The 21,373-nt window shown below is 41.0% G+C and overlaps 1 protein-coding gene across 1 annotated transcript; it reads left to right on the top strand.

The window, feature by feature from the left end:
- The first annotated feature begins 227 nt into the window (after window positions 1-227).
- LOC140932744 (uncharacterized) lies at window positions 228-20,119 on the top strand. The gene is made up of 6 exons (XM_073382256.1): window positions 228-738; window positions 4,813-4,895; window positions 6,072-6,353; window positions 10,270-10,428; window positions 17,421-17,573; window positions 18,750-20,119. The coding sequence occupies exons 1-6, from the start codon at window positions 504-506 to the stop codon at window positions 18,987-18,989; spliced, it is 1,152 nt and encodes a 383-aa protein (XP_073238357.1). The 5' UTR covers window positions 228-503; the 3' UTR covers window positions 18,990-20,119.
- The last annotated feature ends 1,254 nt before the right edge of the window (window positions 20,120-21,373 follow it).

Genomic DNA, 21,373 nt, shown 5'->3' with positions numbered 1-21,373 from the left:
CTTGCCGTACACGAGTAGTGTTAGTGACGGTGGCGGGGGTGGGGCGGGAGCGGGAGCAGGACAATTTTTTAAAAGTCGCTGAGCAGTTGTAAGACAGATATTTTGCCAGTGAGGGAGAGACTCCCCGATTTTGTTGAGGGGAGGTGGCGGCTTTCCCCAGGCTATGTGATGGGATCCTGCCCGGAAGAACTATACATTGCCGGCTTGTTCATTTTTTCTAGACCCATATTTCAAAGGGATGGAATGCCGGTACAATACTGCCTAGCGGTATTCCAAAGCAGACAATCCAGTAAGGAACACGATGAAATATCAGATCAAGGCTTGGCTGGATACTGTAACCCATGCCCAAAGCCTCCGCATGGTGCCTTTGTTCACTGTCTGATCAGATGAGTCACATCGTAGCAGTAAAGTGTACCAATAACAGGGATTATTTTCTCTCAGCGTTGATTTAACTTCTTACATCGCTTGAAAGGTTGTCTTCACAGGCTCAAATAGCTCAAAATATGGAGACCAAATCATTTGCGACGCGTCTGTTTGGATTACCGGTAGTGATGGCCGGTGTCGAGCACGCTTCTCGACTCTACAGTTCAGCGAAAGAGCGCAATTTTGTGACTAGAATGGCATGTACTGCAGGTGAAAAAACGATTCAGATCGCTTCTACTGTCACCAAACCAATCATTAAAGGAGCAAATTCATTCCCGCTTTCCAAGCCTATCGTTAAGAAAGTTGAAAGTGCAGGTACGTAAAAACAACTCTTTGGTGCAATCTGTTCGTTTCAATGCATGAAGGTCGATTCAGTTCGCTCGGAATTAAGTCGATTCGCCTCTTCTGTTTTTGTCGCTCTTTTGGCTTCTATTAAGAATAAGCTTAAAAAGACGGCGACTGCACACGTGGGATCCAAGCTTAACTAAAGAACATTTCTGATTAGAACATTCACCATGATGTAGAATGTTCTATGTAATCTGGAGAATCGACCTGAGTCTGAGCGAAGCGCCATTAGGCGAATCGACTTTTAGGCGAAAGGACCTCATTTTCTTCGGTATTTTCGTAATTCTTCTGGTCACTGCAGTATGATGGTGGTCTTAAGTTGTTTGCGTTGCAGTCAATTTCTCTAGGGAAAATATATGTTTCAGCTGATTTCTTTTTCTTGTGACTCGAAAGGATCATGAGTATAGCTAAAGTTCAGTATAGAGAATGTACAGTACTCATTGGCCTATCAAAGTCCAAAAATATGAACAGTATATGGATAACAAAACACGTAAGATCAAATCCTTACAGTTTTTTAAGGAGTACATCAAAAGAAATATAATTAACAAAACGGCAGTGGCAAATCTTCCCTCTAATAAAAAATAATATAATGTTTAATTTTATTGCTTCGTTGATTATTTTCAAGAGAATTAGTATGTGTAATCAAATGGTGACGAGTGAAATTAGGGAATAATTTCACGCGCGTTTTGTCCAAATCCTAATAATTTCCCGAGCCTTTTTGTCCAAATCCTAATAATTTCCCGAGCCTTTAGGCGAGGGAAATGAAAAGGCTTGGGAAACTATTAGGATTTGGACAAAACGCAAGTAAAAATATTCCCTAATTTCACGAGTATACCATTTGATTACCTATAAGCAATCTTGGACTTTTGACAAGAAAAGTTTGGCTTACAAAGTTTGACCGTTTTCGTTGCCTTCGCCTCTTAACATTACGCTGTCTTATATTTTGATGAACAAACTAAGAATATTATCGAGAGCTTCGCTTTTAGCCCTGGATAAATCTATTTAGTATATACTAAAACAGTGGATTGTGTTTTTCGCGCGCTCTGATTGGCTACTCAATCAGTGACTATCCTATACTATTCACTGATTCACTTCCAGTTCCTCCGAGCGAGCGTCGCCAAGCTCGCGTAAGTTGCGAGCAAAATGCCTTCCCGATTTGCTGCCGTAAGTAACAAAGAAATTTCAAAAATAATCAAGTTGTTCCCGAAATACACGAAGAAGTTGACGAAGTTGGGTTTGGAAGTTTTAACAGGTAAAGCTTTGTCTTTTTGACTTGAATTTATCGATGAAACCGGTGAAAAAGTTTTTTGTTTACAAATGCAAATTAAGCCTAAGTCTTGCGTTACTTTATTCACTTGACTTGTTCATAAATAAGATTAAAACTAAATTTAATGATCTTTTTTACAGAATGATTTTAAATGCAAAAAGAATTCAAAACTCCTTTTGAAGAAATTTCCCCGCAAGAGCTAGACAAGTGTCTTCAAATGTTTTATTTGTCGGCAAGAAAAAGCGACGGCCGCGCCGTTCGGTCATTGCGCGCCAAAATTGTAATCGTTGGCAACAGTAAATGAGGTAAAAAGCATCATTTTGAGCTCAATTATCTCACTGTTTTAGTATATACCAAAACAATTATTCACCTCAGTGTCGGTGGCTAGTGGTGGTATTTACCTCGTCGCTTCGCGTCAAGGTAAATACTACCCATCCAGCACTAGCCACCTCCAAGTCGGTGAATAATTGTTATATATTATTTCTCATCATTACTTCTGTTATAATGGTGATAATCTAGCTAAGTTGCAGTTGACCTCAGTTTTAAAGGGAACTATAATTTCAAGCATTGCAGGGTATTTTGCTCTTCTATAGACTCCATCATCGCAAAGAAAATATGGTAACGAGTCTATGATATAATAAGGCAAACAATGTATCAGAGATGGAAGCAATAAAATGAAATAAATTAAAATGAAATAAAAAGAGAAAGCGAACACACGCTCGCTTCAACGGTTTGCATAATTGGGCTTACTTGAATATTGTATCTGCACGCAGCGATAAGTTTATCGAAACTAATGGCGACCCATGTAAAACGTGCAAGTGATCAACGACCTTAATTCTCAATTGAAGAAGAACCACTGAACATTGGCCTTTCTATTAAAATCGCCCGACTTAGTTGAATGCTTTCAATGCTTACACTTGTTGACAAAATTCCATTGTCACCCCCTGTCTGGAATATGTCAATGGCACTGGAATAGAGCGTTTTCCCTCACGTGGCCAACAGCTATGCGAATTTTTCGGAACAAAGGCAAGTTTTGCGCACACGAAGAGGTTCAACTCCCACAAGATTGGTTTGGGACACCAACATGGCCGTCCTTTTTTCGGGGGGAACACCAATATGACGAACGTGCTTTTGTCATGTGAAAAAGCTCTTTGACGCCAGCTCAGGTCTACTAAAATAGAGGACAGGTTTTAAAGCTACTAAATAAAAGCCAAATGAAGTTCTTTTCTGCAGTTTACTCTACATAAAGACAAAGTGAGTTTCTAAAATGTTTTAGCTACGAAATATGTAAATACATTTGGATAGGAATTTGCGAAACAAAACGAGAAATAATAGTGTACTACATCCAGGGCTACATTCATTGTTTAGTTTGTCGCCTATATCAAATTATAAAATAAGCATAGTCGTGCGTTTAAGGCAACCAATAGTTTGAGCGAAATCATAGTGTCTGTGAATAATAACGTGTGATATAACAGATGTTAAACAGGGGAGCCTACATGTACCAGAAGAGAGGGGGACATGCATGTACAAAAAGCTGTTAAAATATATAAATACCCTGGAGAGTAACAGATCTGATTAATATAATGGAATAGACCTTTTTACCGATACGGCGGCCATATTGAATTAATTCGATTTAAGGAGTATTATAGGATGTCCAGGGGGCATCCGCACATTTCGTTTGTATTTTCGAGCGCTTTTCTCCGAGAAATATACAGTAAAAGACCATATTTCTAATACTAAACTAGAAAAAGGCGATCATTATTACATCCAAACACGGCGCAAGGATTTTTTTTGCCATTACAATCTTATTCTAAGAAAACGTTAAGAAAAAATGTCCCGGAAAGCGCCCGAAAATACAAACGAAATGTACTCATGCCGCCTGGCCATCCTATAATACTCCTTAAATCGAATTAATTCAATATGGCCGCCGTATCGGTAAAAAGGTCTATTACAGTCGTTTGCTTTGTCCCTGGGAAATAGAGCCTTGCATTCTCACTAAATTCAACCTGCTTAATACGGACACTCTCTATGTCCCCTTCAGAGCCCGTATTGAAATAGAAAGTAAATTTGCCGAGAACATAAGGCATGCTGCGCGATGAGGGCTCGTCTCAACAAGATAACAAGTCTACTCATTCGAGAAGCGCCGACGTTATATCGTAATGCATTTCAATGACGTGTACTGTCAATGGCTGTTTTACCACGAGCATATTCCATTCCCTAAAGACGAAGAGGCTGCTGATTCATTTTTAAACAGGCTGATCTCTGAAGCGATGTGAATAAATATTGGACACAGTATGTATACAGTATGTATGTCTGTCGTGCTATGTAAGTTTCTTTAGCCGGTGTACAGCCGCCCCATCCCCTCTAACAAAATCGGGGAGATTTTGTTTGAAGGAAGTTGGGCAGCTGTACATACCCTAAGTTCCTCAGGCATTCATTTCCCGTTTCCCCGATATATTCTTTACAAGGAATCCCGTAGAAGCAATGCTGAGTGCATCGCTGTTTCTTTTTCTTTTGTTTATGAACAAAAGATTATCCCTTTCTAATTGAGTTTTTTCGATGTGCAAACTTGGTACGTAGTAGTAGCTTTCCTCTCTGTTTCTCCTTTACCTACTTCCCTCAAAAGTAAACACTAAAAGAATTTTCGCCCTTCTTCATAAGAGTTCCCACATTGATTTCCCGGGTATATCTTAGTCTTGTTCTCATTAGCTGAATTTTTTTGTAGCTTGGAGTTTTCGATATTTAATTTAATTGTCAGTTTATTTCAATGGTTTTAGCTGCAACTATTGATCGAGTGGCATCAGACGCACTGGCTAAAGTTGAAGAAAAGTGTCCTGTCATCGCCAAGCCACCTAATGAGGTACGTTTTACTGACTCAGTAATTTGGTGTCTTGTTGTTTGACCGCAATTAAACTAGAGTTGCTGACACAAACTAAACAAAGTACTGCCACGGTATTTATTGGAAAAAAGCGCCGTCTCTAAATAAGCTCCCCACCTTCCCGGCGAAACTGCAGACCGTAATGATTTTAAGTGTTTTGTGAAACTGTGTATGCTTATGTGCTCGATTGGAAGGGGCGTTTTACTGCTGTTCCTATGAGTAAATATGGCAGGTTGTCATTTTCACCAATTTTCTCTGCGTAATGGTCATGTTGTTGATTCACTAAAAAATATTGAGGTTTATGGAAATACGTGGTAGGCGTTTGGAAGCGTAAACTGAGAACCTATCGTCAGCATTTGTCAGTGCAATTTCTTCGGGCTGTAGATCTTCTTAAGGTAGGCAAAACTTGTTGAGTCAACTGAATTCGTATTTATTGACATTTACTTTGAGCTATTCCGCACTATAAATTCTTGCGCGTGTCTTTACTTTATGGCAAAGTAAATTTCAATGGCCATTTGGACCGAGGTAAAGCTTCTATTTCACGTTAAGCGCTTTCTTATGATTTCTGTTTCTATAATAGTAGCCTGCGTAAGCTGAAGGGATTAGCGGGCGATGCTGTAGTTTTTTCGCTCCCCTTTCTATATATGCAAACGAAGAAGTGCCAAGCTTCATATTAGACACCTTTACCATCAGGTTTTTCATGGGAAACCGCAAACAGAAAACTGCAGTTTGCAGTTACGCGTTTGCAGTTTCAAGTTGCCGGGATTCAAATTCTAGCAAGGCGTTCATTGTTTTAGTACCTCCATATTGTTTTTCGTCAAAGTTTTTGCGCCCAAAAAACATAAAGAATTCATTGACTCGAGATCAAAGATCTAACTAGCACATCTCAGGTGGATATAGGAAGCTACAGTAGTTCATGCCTTTAAACGTGAGGCTGTACAATTTTTAGTGGCAAAAAACCTTGCTGTACGTCACTTACCGCTGGAAACCCTTCCTGCGGTTTAAACGTGAACTGCAAACGGCAAACGCGACCCCAAGACCGTGGTTACATGACATTCTTAGGTTTGCGGTTTGCGTTTTTCTATGAAAAACCTGATGCTAACGGTCTCTATTATCATCTACGCGCAAAGAAAATCTTTCAAATTTTTACCACTATAGATCAAGGCCAAAGTAACCGATACTGCCTCTGGGTACTACAACAAGTTGAAAAACCACAGTGCCGTGAAAATGATGAGCGTCAAGTCTAAGACTTTGTCAACGTTTACTGAGATCCCTGCTGAGGCGGCTTTACCACCTTACAGTACCAATGAGGAGGACACACAGGAAACAGAATCAGATGGTGATCACCATGGGAAAGGAGCTCTTTGTAGAGTCCAGAACTTAGGGGAGAAAGTGTCTCGAAGGGAAATGAAAAAGCAGATGGCGATTATGCCCACCAAGGTAAGCGTTGATACGATATGACGTGAGGTTTCTCTATTAAGTGTGTGCGCACACACTTTTAAGTGGAAGCTCTGTAGACACGAGGGTCAGAACTTCAAAAATCTATTTGCCTACATTTTCTAAAGAACAAAGTTGTATTAAGCGAGAGCCAGCCTCATGCAGGTTTTATGGATAGATGAACTTCTTGTCAAAACCACATGAATAGTTCTTGTCCTGCTGAAACTTGGACCCCTCACTTTTGAATAGCCATTTTGTCTTTATGGCTTAGAGTTTTACTGTGTGTATTTGTCTATCGCGTCTGATCTGCACACCATTTTGTTTTCTTAGTTTTAAGTCATAAAAATTTAAGTACAACGTTGCTTTTTCATTAGTCACAAGTGAGATCACCTGGTGTGCAAGAGTCACATGGTGTCTTGGTTGTTTATAGTTGCACCAGTAGCACTCGCTTTCGACATTGCGACAAAAATTCCCCCCTTATTCCGCAATCCCGTCGGTAATTATCGACTTATCCCGACCTTGAACATACAGCTCTTAAAAAAGGCCTTGCAGGTCATGTAGATTCTCTTATTAGTGGACCCCTGGCAGATAGTCAGATAGAAAAAGCTTAATCGCCGCGTTATGTTGAAGGATAAAGTGGAGTCTAACTAAAACTTCTCTTCGCCCGTCTTTTAAGAAAATGCAACTCACTTTCCTTACCGGATCTTGGTTCTGTAAAACGACATTTCCCGAATGCAGTAACGTAAAATCCTCAAGTCCCGTGTGTCTTCGTAATTCTATTTTTTAAATCTCGCACCTTTACCCGAATACTGACCTTAAAAGACCTAATGAGGACTTTTTCTAAGTGAGTAAGTACAGTCGAACCCCGCTTTACGGACACCCGCTTGATACGGACACCTTATTATTACGGACAGTTTACTTTGTCCCCGGGGAAAGTGCACACATTTTCTGTAAATTAAACCCACTTAATACGGACACCCTACTTTCTACACTTAACCAGCCAGATCTACCATATTTGCTGGAACGCCCAGCCTTATCCAAGTTTGAGACTCTCTCATTGGAGTCAGTGAAGACGCTTATCACAAGTGACTATCAAAGTCATGTGAAATTGTTCCGCTCCCTACCGCTATCGCTAAAGAGTGTCTGAATGAACTGTCTCCTGCTATATCATCCATGATAAATCTCTCCCTTGAACAGGGTCATTTTCTGATGTGTTGAAAGGGGCGCTAGTTCAAACGAAGCTAAAGAAATCTGGTCTGAAAATTGAAAGCAAGAACTATCGGCCCGTAAGCAGTCTCCAGTTATTGTCTAAGCTCCCGGAAAAGCAGTTGCTCAACAAACAACTTCTCACATGATGGCATATGGGCTTTTCCCTGAGTTACAATCAGCCTACCGGCTATTCCACAGTACCGAGAGAGCCTTACTACGTGTTTTTAACATCCTACTTAACATGAATAAAAAACACGTGATGTTACTGGTCTTACTGGATTTAAGCGCTGTATTTCATACCATTGATCATTCAATACTGCTTCAGCGTCTCGAAAATAAGTTGGGATTAGTGGATCAGCTTTAGAGTGGTTTCGCTCCTACTTATCTTGTCTATTCCAACAGATTGTAATTGATGGTATAAGATCTGACAAGTTTTACATGCATTTTGGTCTACTACAGGGCTCTTGTCTTGGTCCCTTGTTGTTTGTAGAAGGCCTAAATGTAATAAACGACCCTAAATGTAATAAAGTCTTAAATATAATAACATTTTGTCCTAAATGTAATAAACTCTTAAGTTGCACATTACAGTAATTACTCAAATAAGCACCGCATTCGGACTGGGATTTAATAAGCGTCGCGACGCTTATTCGCGTAAATACGGTACTAAGAGGTATTACTATGGTTTTAAGCCCCGCCCTCAAATAAGCGCCGCATTTTTGGAGAAAAAATTTAATAAGCTTCGGTACATTTCCTTATGCGCTGTGTAACTTGACGTTTACAAATAAATTGCTTGTAAAGGGACAAAAAAATAATTAAAAAAAGACTTGTAAGCCCTAAAAAGTTTTTCATACTTCATTTTTGTTAAAGAAATTTACTGCAAAAACCGTGGCCGAACATCCTGTCACTTGTCTACGTTGGATCTCTAGAAAAGAGATCTATAAATCAGCTGAAATATTAAGAACAAAAAACGAGAAGTCTACAGCACAGCTGATAACAACGTTTATAAATAACTAAGATAGTACACGCGCGCTCTGATTGGCCGAGAGATGTGTTTGCATGAGAGTATGTAAACATGTGTGGAGTCAAGATGTTTTGCTCTTCGCGCGCTAATCACACAAGCACGAATTTTAAAATGTTTTTGAGATGAAAACTAGACAAATTTACTTTATTTACCCATTCCCTCGTCGGATGAAACTTGACGGAAAATCTTTACAAACATGCTGTGCCAATTTTTTTTCGCTTAAGCTGACATTTTAAGCGAGAAAAACCCTTTTTTGGAAAGCATCTTTATTGCAAAATAAGAACTGATTACACGTACATTAAGCTTCGTGTACAAGACTTCACGACTGGTAAGAATTTCTCTTTTAATCAGTAACCTAAACAAAGAGTTTTTCTTTTTTCTTGGGAAAGTTATTTTATAAAAGCAATAGAAAACTTTTTTCCTGTGTTTGCATAGCCTGATATAAACACTCGAGGGGTTGGGAGAATTCTTGACAGTTATGCAAACCCGTGACGAAGTCGCGGGTTTGCATAACTGTCTCTTGCTTAAATATTGCTTTTTTAGAAAAATACTGTTACTTTGTCGTTTACAAGCAATTCAATTTATTTGTAAACGTTAAGTTTCACAGTGCATAAGGAAATGTACCGAATTTACACGAATAAGCGCCGAAGCGCTAATTAACTCCCTCCTAAATGCGGCGCTTATTTGAGGGCGGCACCTATTCGAGTAGTTACTGTAATTGGTAACTTAAGAGTTTGTTACATTTAGGGCAAATTGTTTTTACATTGAGGACTTTATTACATTTAGGCCTTCTACAGTTAAATTCCATGTACACAAGCTCTCTGTTTAAAATCGTCACCAAGCACCTACCTTCCGTATACTGCTACGCTGGCGATAGAGAACTTTACCTAGCGTTTAGACCAGACGACCTCGCTACTCAAGTTTTGGCTGTTGTTGCCATGGAAGCCTGTATACTGCAGGACGTACGGAAGTGGATGATTACTGACGGGCTGAAGATCGATGACGGGAAGACTGAGTTCACCCTCACTGGCACCAGAGCGCAGTTAGAGAAGGTGGATAACTGATAACTGGCAACTGATAACCGTCGGAGACTCTCTCATCTACCAGCAAGGGTGCAATAAGAAATCTAGCTTGTGAATGTTTCCAGCGCTGCAGTACACCGGATGCGATGATTTGTAGACGTCAATTTCAGACTATTTTCAGGCATCAAATTAGTTATACAGAGAACGATTTTGATTAAGTACAGGAGCCCATGACCCATGACCATGACCATGGGCTCCTGATTAAGTAGTAAATAAATGAACAATTTTTGAGTGTTCCCGTAGATTTAGTCAACGGAATGACGACTTTGTGAAAGTTAGAGATGTTTAATTTGACGATGCTTATGTCCTAATGTCCTAATTTCCCTAATGTCCTCCTTTAGTACTTTGTTCTTATAAAAGGCGTTTTTTTAACTTTAGCAACATGATCCTCATATAAAATACGAACACCCCGTTGATACAGGCAATTTTTAAGGCATTCGGTTCCCGTATTAACGGGGTCTGAGTGTAACTGACTTTATCTGAAATGACCATTTCCTGCTGGCTAACATGTCTTTGGTGTATGCAGTACTGATCCTTAGGTAAAAAAAGGCCATCATGGAGTAACTGAGCAATCCAAGAGGTTAATTCTATTTTTGTTGTTTTCTAGTTGACAGGATTTGGGGGGGAAGCAACCGACGTGGTTGGAGAATCATCTGGTGCTGACAAAAACGTCTTGAGTAGTACTAATTACATTCCCAACATGACTACCATACTTTCGGGAGGAGAAATCGCCTCGGCTAAAGGAATAATTCCTGATATTAGTAAGGTAGGTTACCCTCTATGTTGTTACAGACTTCATCTAATGGAACCACCTGTTGTGTCTATTGTAAAACATGTAAAGCGAAATCCGTAAGTAAGGAAGATGCAATCTTAAGCACAGACCAATTAGACACACACCTAAAAATTGTAATACAGTGGTAAAACACTTCAAGGAACCGGAGGGCTGAAAATGTTAGCTTTTCTTTAAACCTATCAACAATAGATGGGTGTGGTGAAGTTTCCTGTTGAAACTGAGGAAGCCGCAAGAGATCCTGGAAGGCAACCGTGACAACCCTGTGGGCGGTAACCACCAGGCACCGTCACACTGAGAACCTTAGTGGAGAAATTCGCAGATGCTGGAGGGCAGGGAGTGCTGAGAGCAAAAATGGCTAAAGCTACTGTACGCTTACCTCAGCGACAGCGCTGTAAAATTACTTGAGCCCTACTAAAGCCCAAGACCACCCCACATACGATTTGTGACGGAGCCACCAGTTTAGCATTGTCTCCCAGCAAGATGGGTGTGTGGAAGGTGACTGGTGAAACTGAGGGAGCCGCAAGCGAACTTGCAAGGTAACCATGACAGCCCTGTGAGCGGCAACTACTCAAACCAGTCTACAGGTGCTTCGAGAAAAAAAACCAGGGACCGGGAACAAGGGGATTCACAGGACCTGGTTCCCCCAAAGGCATCGAACACCAACCCCAAGCTTCCTCACAATAAAACAAACGAAAAGCTACTCAACACTGAAGAAGACTAGAGGCCCTAATACCTACCTAAAGCACGTTCGCCAGAGCCGAGGCGCAAGCTGTCGTTAGGTGCAATTCAAACTGACACGACTAAAGGGGAGGCAGCCAGCAGGGCCGTGGAAGCCGCGAAATACCTAACACTGCTGACAGGATGCGTAAAAAAGGACACCTGTCAACCAGTGACCGCCGTACGAAAGACACTAGGGAATTTAAGATAGGTCACTACGGTCGTCTGGGACGGTTGGATAGATGTTACGTCACGCAAAACACGCGTGACCTTTTACCGTTGTCCTTCTGGGACGCTATGTTTTCGCTGGGTTTCTCGTCGTAAAGACAATGGTGAAACCGATAAGAGTTCATGCATATGTATTGACACTTTTCTTCTAAAACTCAGTAGCCAATGGGTTAAATATGCGTTGGCTTGTGTTTACATTGATTTACCTATCGGTGAAATAAAAAAAAGCGAAAATATCTGCGTTCATTCATAACTTAGCTGGCGGCCGCATGGCGACTGCTTGTTTTCTTCCCAGTGTTGTCCATGGCAGAGGAAAATTGCCGAAAAGAAAGGTACGGCCCAGTTCAAACGGCGATCTTTTTATGTACCGAACTTAATACCTATTTAGGTCGACCCAAACGATATAAGTTCGAAGTTGATTTAGACGTCGAACTTAATTAGTCGAACTAGATTCATTTTCACGATGTTCAAGGTCTCGAATGCTTTAAACAAGTGAAAATAAATGTTAGTAATTTGTGCATTAGTTTCGGCACATGAGAAGTTCGACGTTTGAACTGGGCCTAACAGTTATGATTGTAGCCTCCTTTTTTTTATCAAGAAAAGATTTCTTTAACCAAAAAGGTGTTGGCTTAGGAAAGGAAAGTTCAAATAAAAACATCGACTAGTTTTTGAAAACTAGCTGCTTTAATTTGTACCCTTATTCTCCTGACTGGTATTCTTCGAAAATAAGAAACTCTTCAGTAATGGAGCCTTTTGCGAAAGAAATTACAAGCGAGTTTCGCACATAACTTCACAGTCCTCTGTTATGTTGTCCGATCTTATAGTGAAAATTTTCGCGCCTTCTTACCGTCATGGCCCCAGGCCGCCCGTAGACGCATCCAACCGTCCCAGCCTACCGTAATGAACTATCTTAAATTCCCTACGACGAAGAAGAGGCCACCAAGAAACAAGCTTGACCAGCTTTTCTTGAATCGGACACAACGTTCTTGCTGGAGGAGAAGCAAACTGGGAGAGCAGCAAGTCCAGAAGCTTCAGACCACCGACGCAAATTTGGACCTCCAACTGATCAACTTCCCTCGCTCACGAAGTCAGAAGCTGTCGCTTGAAAAAGATCCTTGGACACCATCCCCCTTCAGAATCCTGCATAGTTAATCTGTAAGCGTGGAGCGGGACAAAGGTCTTGCCATCTTGAAAGAGGAAAATCGGGCCAGCTCCGTTTCCTTTAATTCTTAGATAAAACATAAGCAACCTAATAGGCAAAGCGGGGGATTGCCTTTTCCAATGATGGATCAGACAACCCTTGCGAAAAAACTCAGTTTTAGAGGCCTTCAGACTAACACGAAAACATGTAGGCGTATCACAAGGGTAAATACCAATGTCCGCGAGGCTCAAGTGAATTTCAGGGGAGAAACTGCCCAGATTCGGAACAGTGAACACTGAAGAGCAAAGAAAACCAAAATATCTGCAGGTTACAAGCCGTCCAAAACATGGTAGGATCCTTTTTGCTCAAATCTAAAGCCTTCAAAATAAGTAATAGAGTCTGATCTGTGACTGGGTGACGAGTAGACCCAGCTTCTTCTACAAATCGTTTGATGCCGCGGAACATTCTCTACACCCCGAGGTAATCCACAAGGGAGTCCAGAAAGGCTTGTTCGATATGAAGAGCGAGGACGGCAGACAAGTGAACTTTTACGCGCCAAGTGACAAACAAACTGAATGTCCATTCATCCGCCCTGCACGGAGACCCGTCTGGGCCTAGTTGTCCCAGCTGTGCGCCGCACCTCACGAATCTGTTCAGGACAAATGCGTACGAGTTGCGGTTGGTAAGAGCTGGCACCTCCATTAATAACTATTGGCACTCCATCTCGAGGGTGGATTGATCAAATCCTGCCGGTAGGGAGTGAGGGATCTCCAGCGGAAACGAATGAGCAGACATGGCAGTTTGCAAATTGAGCGCACAGTAAACTGAGTCGGGAGGTCCTGCCATAACGAAGTCGTCGAGAAAGGGAATCTGAGAGGTGGTGAATGTTCAACATCGTCCATTCCATCATGCCTGCAACTGAATTAAAAATAACGGGGGTTAAATCAACGAAGTACTTGCCCCGCCATTTCATCCTTCCAAAAAAATAAACGATCAGCCGGTGCACGGCAATATTGCGGCATGCTGCCTTGATGTCAAAATTAGCTCTTAACGTCCCAGGCCCATACTTTGATACCATGTGTATAATCTGATCGACCGTTATGTATTGCATGGAAAAAACCCTCTACCTTTATACCATTTTTCACACTGGACCCATTGGGGAACGTTTCCGGGCTGGCCTTTTATAGTTATGACCCGAACACTGTGAACACGAAGATTAGGGAGAGGAAGGGATGCAAAAAGATCTGCAAGTCGGTGAAGAGCGACCTCCTTAGCAAAACAATCGTCAAGAACGGCAGGGTGCTGACGAGCGGAAAGTATGTTCGATTTACCAGGCTAAAACCTACAATTATGCTGGAACTCCAACCGAAAAACTGTGCTGAAGCCCATTATGGACATACGACACTGCCTCTTGATCGGGGAGCTCAATTCCCTCGCAAATTCCGCGACCTCCAAGGGACTCACCACCGAGACTAGGTGGAAGTGAGGGAGACACTAAGGGAAGAATAAAGCAAGAAAAGGGAATACTCTGAGTGAAAGGCAAACACTTTTAAGAAAATCTCTACAACACACAAAAAGCTTCGCAAGCAGGTGGCAAATTGCAAACCAAAAACATGATATGAACAATGAATTGATCAGAAGCAAAATTGAGCTAATTTCCCGCATAGGATCACAATACCAGACCATTATTAAGTCACGGTAACAAGTTAACAATAAGGAACCTCCCATGGGGTGAGAAGGGGTACTAAGCTAAAAAATGCGAAAACCGAGAGAATGTAACAAATCAAAACCGCAAAAATACCGGATTGACAAACATAAGAGGACAACTGAAATCAATGATACAAAGCAAAAAACAAATAATAAAACAAAAAGGGGACAGTGTCCCTAATTTACAGATCAGTCCATACGCAAACACTCTAGGTACGTTGGGACTTCTCTCCCGAGGAGGAACCTGCAGTTGACGAGGGGGAAGCGACTAGAATGGGCAAACAATTACGCGATGAGAACCAGAGCAGGAGGAGCAGGGGCGCGTAACGACAGATAGAGAGAGGCAAAGTGCAACGCCCCCTGTTCCAGAACTTGCAAACCACTAAGCTTCCCTAAGAACCCGCAGGTTCCCAGTCAGGAGAATTGGTAAACTAGGGCGTACGAGCAGAGGCTCCGTGAGCTTGGTTGCCGCCGCGTGCTCGCGAAAGGCGTGATCGTAAGCCAGCCCTACACTACTACTAAAAATAAATGCCGATGCGTGCGGGGGATTTTCGGGCTATGCTATGAGGCTGGGACTAAGGCTCTTAAAGCGGCAGATTCGAGGCAACAGACCGCACAGATCTGATCTGCGAAACAAATTTTTGCCAGAACTGGAGAAACGCCGGGCCCAACAACAAACAGTTGATCAGCTAAGGCCAGAGCAGGAGGTTGAAGCACGCTTGCCACAGCTACATGACCTGAGTTCCGAGAAGGCCCGCCGAGAAAACTGGCCGCGCAAGATGCAAGTGAAAGAGCGGACATCGCGGCGGTAGCGAAGGTCGAAGCGAACCACGGCACAATAATAGACGAGGATGAAACAGCCCTACCTGCACATGGTTGGGCAATAATCGTCGCTGGAGTCAGTGAACATGCGGACATCACGGGAACGCCCCCAATTGTAGCAGAGGCAATCGAACCACTCCCTGGAGACAGTGTCGAAGACAAAACTTTGGCCCGTTCGGCCGCCCTGGCAGCTTGAACTGTCTGCGAGGTTAACGCCACAATATCCGATTCAGAGATCGTGGCGTTAATCCCGCTGTCATCGAACAGCGACTGTGATCTGTTATACGTCGAACACGAGGTCATATATTGAAAACGGTATCGTACACGGTACTGCGACGACACAACAGGAGACTCAAACACAGCAAAACCGGCTAAATCTACTGCACGCGCAGGCAACGTGATCGAAATGATGACCTGAACAAAAGCGCTGTAAAATTACTAGAGCCCCGCTAGAGCCCAAGACCGCCCCACATACGATGAGTGATGGACACCGCTGACCAGCATTGTGTCGTGTTTAACCTCGCTTAAATTATATTATATTCAAAAAGGGCCTTACAGGTGGTCTAAGTTTTCTTATAAGCAGACCCCTGGCAGATAACAGGATGCGAAAACTGTATTCACCGAGTTGCGGCAAATAGAGTTATGGGGAGTAAATCTGAAAGAGCTTTTCCCTCGTCTTAAGAAAATGCTGCTCACTTTCCTTACCGGATCTCGGTTCTAGAAAACGCCATATCCCGAACGCCAAAACGCAAAATCACCCCATCTTGTATCCCGATCGTAATTCGTAGCCTAGCCTGCGTCGCAGACGTAATCTCATCCCCGTTAGTAACGTTGGTGAAGCAGCGCCGACATCAAAAGGAGGAATTTCATGTTTCCCATGATGCATCGCTTCATAAGATATTACCAAGCTTTCGAACGCACGTGATCCTATCGATCGGTTCAACAGGGACACGACAGTTGAACAACAGTGGAAAGCGAAGTCAAAGTGTGTCTTGGTTGCCGATATTAGTTAACTAGCCGTACGATTGCAGGGCAGTCTACGCAATTGTTCTTTGAAACTAGCGAGGAAGGTCTTTGCTTAAGTACGTCTTGTTTAAACGTACGTTGATAAAGCTCTCCATGGATTAACAAGCGATTTCCATGTACTTGTCTTGAAATAAATATATATTCTAGGTGTACTATTTCTCTTCGGCTTGTTTGTGATCGCGGTGCTCATTGTTAGTTCCATAGTGAATTCGTCAACCGTACGGTGACTGCACATGCTATTACTTCAACAAGCTCGGCTTATACAGTCAAAAATACCGACATCGTCAAAGTACAAAGTGACGTCTATCGTAGATAAAATTCAAAGGCAAGGCATAGTTCAAATAAAACAATAAAAATAACAGAGACATTTTTCGTAACACAACACCGGTTAAGCATCATTGTCAAACATAAACATAAATAAGCTTTATTACATGTTAGAAGTGGCAAAATACGTACACAAACACACTCACTCATTCACTACAATGGATCCTAAGAGAACTATCAAAATGTCTTCAAAGGTTTTATACGCCGGTTGAGGTCCTACAGCATACCATTCCATGACATTTGCTGGCCTGTATATTTGAAGTTTGTCCCGAGCGTTTGCGACCGGAAGCCACCATAAGAAACCAATTTTACCTAAAATAATGAAACAAAAAAGGTTTTAATACTAGAAACCACTGAAATTAAACATTCATCGTACCTTCAAGAGCTCATGTTTGTATTTTGATTAGAGAGAAAGGAGCGAACTCAAGGGAAAAAAAGCCCCATTTTCGCGGGACTTAGCACAAGGAAATTGAAGCCTTCGGTCAAACCCATAAAAATCGCGAGGTCGAAAGGCCGCGAACGCTCTTTCCACGCGAAGAGAAGGAAATTAGCCGCGAAGCATCATGGGATATACGTAATTCTCCCCTTTGCCGATGTCCCTATTCTGGACCCCCAACAGACATAACGAATAACCGGAGATGCGTTTCAAATTCCCCTCAACATGATTGGCAATGTCTTTTTAATAGGCCAATCATGGCGCGTACTCAAATCCTGGTACACTGGTGGTGGTCCAGGACGCGGATTTCGGCGCTGTTTCGTAGACGGACTGAAGTTTCGCAGAGGGACCTGCGTCTGTGGCGCAGGCTATACGGAGTCCTTACTTGGAAACCAATGGAAACCCTTGTCAAGGTCTGAAGTAACTAACTTGATTGGAAATGAACATTTCATGCTTGCAAATATATCGTTAGTGTCTAATGCAGTAAATAATCCTCAGGTAAATAAAGCATTGACAGTGACCAAGCCGTCTAAGCGAGTGACCTTATTCTTTGTTCTTTTCTAGGTGGCACGATTAAAAGCAACTGACGTGGTTGGAAAATCGTCTGGCGCTGGCATAAAGGTCTCAAGTGTTACTAACTACATTCCCAACACGACTCCCATGCTCTCGAGAGGAGTAATCTCCTCCGCCAAAGGAATGATTCCTGATATTAGTAAGGTAGGTTACCCTATGTGTTGTTACAGATTACATCAAATTAATTCTGCAATTATTCCAGAAAATGATCGTAAATTAAACCTCTATTAAGCGGCCGCGGCCACCTTTTGGCTATCCCAACCAGAGTTTTGCTATTGCTGTCGCTTGTATTTAGAGGCCATCGAGTGCTTGATACCCTTAGTTTGGCTTTATTTTAACTACATGAAGGAAGCTATAACCCGAGATAGTAGCTGACCATTGATTGTGGACCAATAATGCCGTTGCCACCGCTTGTCTGTTTTAAAATAAAGTGACGTTTCTGCTAAAGATTATTATAATTTCTGTGGAACCTCTATTAAGTGGCCAACTTCCATTTGTGGGTACCCCGAGGGTGGCCGATTAATAGTCTTAATTACTTTTTAATTAACGAGAGGACCATGCCTGTTTAGACCAGCATTAAGTACATTTTCCTGCTAAGAGGATTAAAACCCATTTAAGAACAGACGTAACCAAATTCGCCAGTAGACGCCACATATAAAAGACCCTTTTGAGGCTAATCCTGAAGGTTGAGACTGTTGGAAGTCCGCTTTTCTGAATGCTTATTTTACTTTGCCTCTCGATTAAGTAACTCTAATGCACAATTTCAATGTCTTTGGCTTTATTTAGTATTGCAATTATTACTGTCATAGTTGATAGAGTGGAATGGTTATGAAGCCCGTCAGACTCCTCTCTTATATGTTTTTGTGAACCTGACCTGTTCCATATAGCATTCCTATCATTTTGATTCTATTGACTAACACAAATGTCGGGTCGCATTAAATTATTCAGTGACAATTTGTGAATAGAAAACAAAATAAAACAACGTTTGCCTCCTTTCTTAACCAGTCTTCTCTACTAACTATAATACTGTGCAAGGAACGGTGAATTGACTAATGTCATACCTCACGTTTAAGAACGCGATTGAGCGCTATATAGGGTACGATTCGATTGAATTCCGTTATTTTACAAATCACTTTCATCATGATTTCTGGACCATTTAAAATCTACAGACACCGGAATACTCTATTTCGAGCAGTCTTCTAGATATTGCAATGCAAATAATGCCAAAACAAGTGATTTCTACATTTTATTCCATTTATTTTTATTACGGAATACGGTCAATCGAACACGACCATAATTTCTTTTTGTTTCGATTCTCAGGAGAATTTCTTCAAAGGTATGCCTGCCTCGATATCAGGGACAGCAGTAGGACTGCTCTTGAAAGCACAAGGCAATCTCATTGGCCAAATACTCATTTCATCTCATTTGATGCAGGAATTAATCCTTTTCAAGCTCCCAACTCAATGGATAATTTCCCATATCTTATCTTCCTTTTTCATTCAGTGGATTATAGCTCTCTTCAACACATTTATAAGATTGATATTTTCAGGTAATAATTGAAAGCCAGCTGAAATAAAAAGTTGGTGTAATGGGTAACAATAAGCCCTTTACAGCTTTATCATCACATGGTTCAAATAAACCTCGCTGGGACACAAACAACACAAGAGTGACCTTCAAAAAGAAGGAAAATGCCATTTATGTAACTCCCTAGTTTTCCCTCACTGCGTTACTTGCTCCACGTTGAGGTGTTCTTTTACCACGTGACTATTTAGCTGAAAGGGGGCGCTAAGAGGAAGTTAGGAAAATCACACCTGAGAATTGATTCAAGAAAGGGGTGTGTCGTCACATTCGTATGAAATATTTTTGTTAAGCGTGTATGGTCTATGACATATTTTCCTACGTCGTATTTAATTAAATGAGCGTCCCTTTATCTGATCTTTTTTAATATTATTTATTTAAGACATTTACTACAATAATTACTGTAAAATGATTACAAATTTTTCAATAACAATGATAACAAAAGGGAAAAAATTTTCATACTCACAATTATATTTATACATTACAGCTAAAACAGCCGCGCAATGGCTAAATAATTGATAAATACTTAATTTTGTAGATGAAAAAAATTAACACTCAATAAGTGCTAGTGAATATTATATATTAACCCCTTATCTGATCAATAAGTGCCTTGCTGGTAAATGAAATTGAAAGACACGGGGATATATCTCGTCAGGGGCAGTTATCGGAGGGACAACATCATCGCCATCTGTTAGGTGTTTTGCTCGTCACACCAATGATCTTTAATTGTGCTTTTTTTCCACGTGGGATCATTTATGCTAAATGAAGAACTAGATGCACCATTCAGTGAGCCTGTCTGTTGTAATTAAAATACTTTTATTGTCACTGCCCTGTTACGCAGATTTGTTACACTCCTATTTACAATATTTAAGGAATTGCTGTTGAAATTAGATTACAGAATTGGATCAGTGTGCAGATTATGTATATAAAGACTACCTTTCTTTTGTATATAGTACATAAGTCTTTCCTAATTGTTTTAAAAGTTTTTTTTTCTTTAGGGCACTATTTTGTACAGCAGGAGCTTAGCGTCCATAAACGCACATACGCTCGTGCGTACAGCTGAAATCTGCAAAAAAAATTGTCTACTAAAGGATTTTTATAATAAAATTGGAATGACTGATAAATTTTTCACATGATATCTGTGTCTTTGTCCATTGATTCCCTTGATTTTACGTGCACCGACGTCAACTACAGTCCATCCCATTTAATTGTTTAAACGATGAAGACTTTTCAAAGACTATAGGTTCAACAGACACATATATTGAACAATTGACAAAAAAAATTTATAGACTTCAACAAAATATCATTTATCCTTTTAAACTCAATTTACAAAATGATAACCATTTGTTAATTGACGATATAATCGCGTCTCCTTAGAAGGGTTAATGATCAAATTTCAGAATGTGATTATCACCATGTAGATAAATGTAAACAGTTGTGTCAAGATTTCATACAAACGATAATAACTTCTCATTACTGCATCTGACTGTTGGAAGCTTGTTGAATAAGCAAGATGACACTGAACAGCTTCAATCGGACATAAACCATAAATTGACCATTATAGGTATTAGTGAAACATGGCTTAACGATAAATCAGAATCTTTGACTCAACTGCCAGACTACTCATTCGTGAAAAATTTCAGGAAAAAGAAAACAGGGGAAGGCTTAGGGATGTTTGTATCAATAAATATGAATACAAAGTTAAGCAAGACTTAAATTTGTTTAGGGAAGATATTTGAGAAAGTGTTTTTACAGAAATGAGTAAAAATACCATTATAGGGACAATTTATAGACCACCCAATGATAAATGCAACGAATTTTGAAATAGAATTTTCAAGAATCCTTTAAAAAATTGACACGGAGAATGAGTTATGCTTGCTCATTGGAGACTTAAATATCGATTTACTAAAGTATGGATGCAATAATTATGCTAGCAGATTTTTCGAGCTGCCCTCTAGCTCTCATTTTGATTCAACAATCTATAAGCCTACCAGAACAACACCAAACTCGGCCACATTGATTGATAACATTTTTACAGATGGCATTGATAAGGACTACACAGCTGGACTTTTGTTTAATTATCTTTCTGATCACTTACCAATCTTTCATATTCTACATGAAAAGCTAATTCTGTACATTCGAGGATTGAATCAGTTGTAAAACGAATAATAGCGGAGCTCCGCGCGCGAAGCGCGCCAGCGGACCACCATGGGTATAAATAAATCTACCCATCCCAGAAAATTTGGTAATCACGTGACCGACCGACCGACCGTCCGTCCGCACCACAGGCATACCGATGTTTACTATCTCACTTTCTAGCTACTTTGGGAGCCCAGGAGAAAGCTGATTGCACATCAATGTTGTCA

This window comes from Porites lutea, chromosome 4 (assembly GCF_958299795.1).
Source record: "Porites lutea chromosome 4, jaPorLute2.1, whole genome shotgun sequence".
In the NCBI taxonomy this organism is placed as follows: domain Eukaryota; kingdom Metazoa; phylum Cnidaria; class Anthozoa; order Scleractinia; family Poritidae; genus Porites; species Porites lutea.
Note: the sequence above shows the minus strand (reverse complement) of the source record. Positions and strands in the feature narration are given on the sequence as shown.